The sequence below is a fragment of the Fulmarus glacialis genome, unplaced genomic scaffold (assembly GCF_000690835.1).
Source record: "Fulmarus glacialis isolate BGI_N327 unplaced genomic scaffold, ASM69083v1 scaffold31322, whole genome shotgun sequence".
Lineage (NCBI taxonomy): Eukaryota > Metazoa > Chordata > Aves > Procellariiformes > Procellariidae > Fulmarus > Fulmarus glacialis.
In genome coordinates, this window is record NW_009196428.1 from 601 (window position 1) to 2,961 (window position 2,361).

Here is a 2,361-nt window from a genome sequence, read left to right on the forward strand (position 1 = left end):
AAATTCTGAACTGAAACAGAACATCTTCATGTTCTTCAACTTTTGGTTGTGAAAATGTTTGACATGGCTTTTATTTTATTTTGAAATAGATTTTCATTTCAAAATGTTCAAGGATAGGGAATAATTTCCCATCCAGCAATAACTGAAAACCAGTATGAACGAGAAGGGAATCACTGGGAACAGTTATAAAAAGAGAACTGCAAAGAGATATTTAGTTACTCAAACAATGTAAAGTTCACCCCAGTGGCAACACCAGTATAAGCATAATTTGAAGTTTTTGAAATCAAAAGGTCACACTGAAGTCACAATCACAGAAAAGAGCTCTTGAAAATGAGCCCAAAATCATATCTGGAATGCTGCCAAACAAGGTATACTATGCTTATTGCCTCAGGATGTTTATTTAATTTTGAGAATTCACATGATGTCAGCCTTAGGCCACTACCAAATCTCTGGGGGTTTGGGGTTTTATTTGTTATATAGACAATTTACGTTTGAAAAGAGGGCACAGTGAAGTCCTCTTTACACTGCTTTATTCAATTATGTATTTGGAATTTTATATATGCAAAATATTTTTCTTTTTTCTCTTATGCCCTGTATCATTCAGGAAATTAAACTTAATCATCACAGGTGTGATGTTGGAAATGCATACACTATAGCTGTTCAGCTGCTTTTCTTTCTTAGTGCAATTGACAATTACTCGTTAAAAAAATTAAAAGCATAGACCATGTTAGGTCAATCCTTTAAATCAGATTATGAAATGAAATTTCATTAGTCTGAAGGACCTGTTGTTAAGTTTAAACTCCCAATTAAATGGTGGTGATGGCAGCAGTGCAAGCACTCTGGTATTATGTTGAATAATATTAAAATGTTTTGGCTATTATGATTGCTCATTTCAGATGCCCATCTTCTGGACTTCCTTAACATCCACGCAGTCAAGCTACTGCATATGCAAGCCTGACTTTACAATGTCACAAATGACAGAGGCCCCAGTTTGCAGTAACAAAGTGCAGGAGTTGTTTTCAAGTGTCAGTTGTGAATAATTAGTGCCAATATAGAATTTGCAAGCACAATTCTTTGGCTGAAAATACGGTTTTTAAGTATTTTTAAAACAGGAGACAATTGTGAATGGCTCTTATTCTGTTTAGAGATTGACCATCTCTTTTCCTGATGATTTAAAAGGCAACATGAACAGCAACACATTTTCCATTTTCTTTTTCTTCTGCTGTGTAAAATGATTCTGAAGTGCAGTCAATTTCTTGAAATCCCATCCTTCACTGAAAAGAACAGCAATAAGAAAAACAGTTATTAATCAAGCTCGTACCACAATTCCCATCCCCATGAGAACATTTTTATTGGAACCAGACCAGTGCCTTGGCCATTTCTTCTGAAAGCAAGCAGGGCATTTTCTTTCAGAGAGAGATGCCCACCTTTATCATTGCTTTTTCTGTTGAAAAACAAAGTTATTCAGTAGAGAAATGTTTCTTAGACAAGTATGCTTGAAAACATACATACCTGCCTCATCTGATTCCTATACAAATGCAGTACTCGATCCTCAGCTATTTGTGAATGTACTTTAAGCATGACTAATCACTATTGAGTTAAGTGAAGTTATTTGTGGACAAGTTAAATGTAAATAAAAATGTAACCTGATTCTGCACTATATTCAGAAAACACATTAGCAGTCAGAGCCACTGCACATCTTATGAACCATTCTTTAAGCACATAATATTTTGGTAGTGTCATTCCAAAGTTTTGGAATAACAGTATTCAAAGTTCCCAAGGGTACAGTTGTTATGCTATGAAATGTGGTGCTTTCTGGCTCAAGTGGCAGAAATAAAAGCATTCAGAGTTTCATCCTTTTCATATTAGATCAATGTGCTCCCATTGTAATATCCCACTGACTTACAGGAGCCAGCTGTATTTTATCATCTTTTCAGAAACTTGCATATATTCATAAGGACTAAAGATAAAAATAGACAACTTACCTGAACACTGAAGCATCTTCCATTCATGGTCTCTTAATGTTTTTATTTTATTTACTTTTTCTTGGGTAGGAGGTACATAAACTCCAAAGTGAGGTGTAGAAGCACCCACTAATGCTTCGGCTACACTTTGCATTAAATGTATCTCTGTGTCCTATTTAAGAAGAAAAAAAAAATACTCCTGGGAACTGAACTTTCTTCATTTCAATAATACACGAAATATTTTAAAACAAGCTTTTGTAATTAAGTTGCTAATATTAGTAGCAAGAATGAGCAACTTGCAATTTTCAAATAAAAGTGTGTCAAAATGGAGAAGTTTTTTTCTGAAAAAGGTAAATTAATTTTTATCTCCTGTAAAACTTTTTTTTTTCAAATAGGG

The 2,361-nt window shown here is 34.1% G+C and overlaps 1 protein-coding gene across 1 annotated transcript in view; it reads right to left on the reverse strand.

Moving 5' to 3' along the window:
• Positions 1–1,248: 1,248 nt before the first annotated feature.
• Positions 1,249–2,361, reverse strand: part of HDAC10 (histone deacetylase 10) — a 17,774-nt gene continuing 16,661 nt past the window's right edge. The window contains exons 19-20 of the mRNA XM_009572199.1: positions 1,986–2,136; positions 1,249–1,274 (exon numbers count right to left, since the gene is read on the reverse strand). Coding sequence (XP_009570494.1) covers positions 1,249–1,274; positions 1,986–2,136 — 177 coding nt within the window. The remainder of the gene's footprint in view (positions 1,275–1,985; positions 2,137–2,361) is intronic.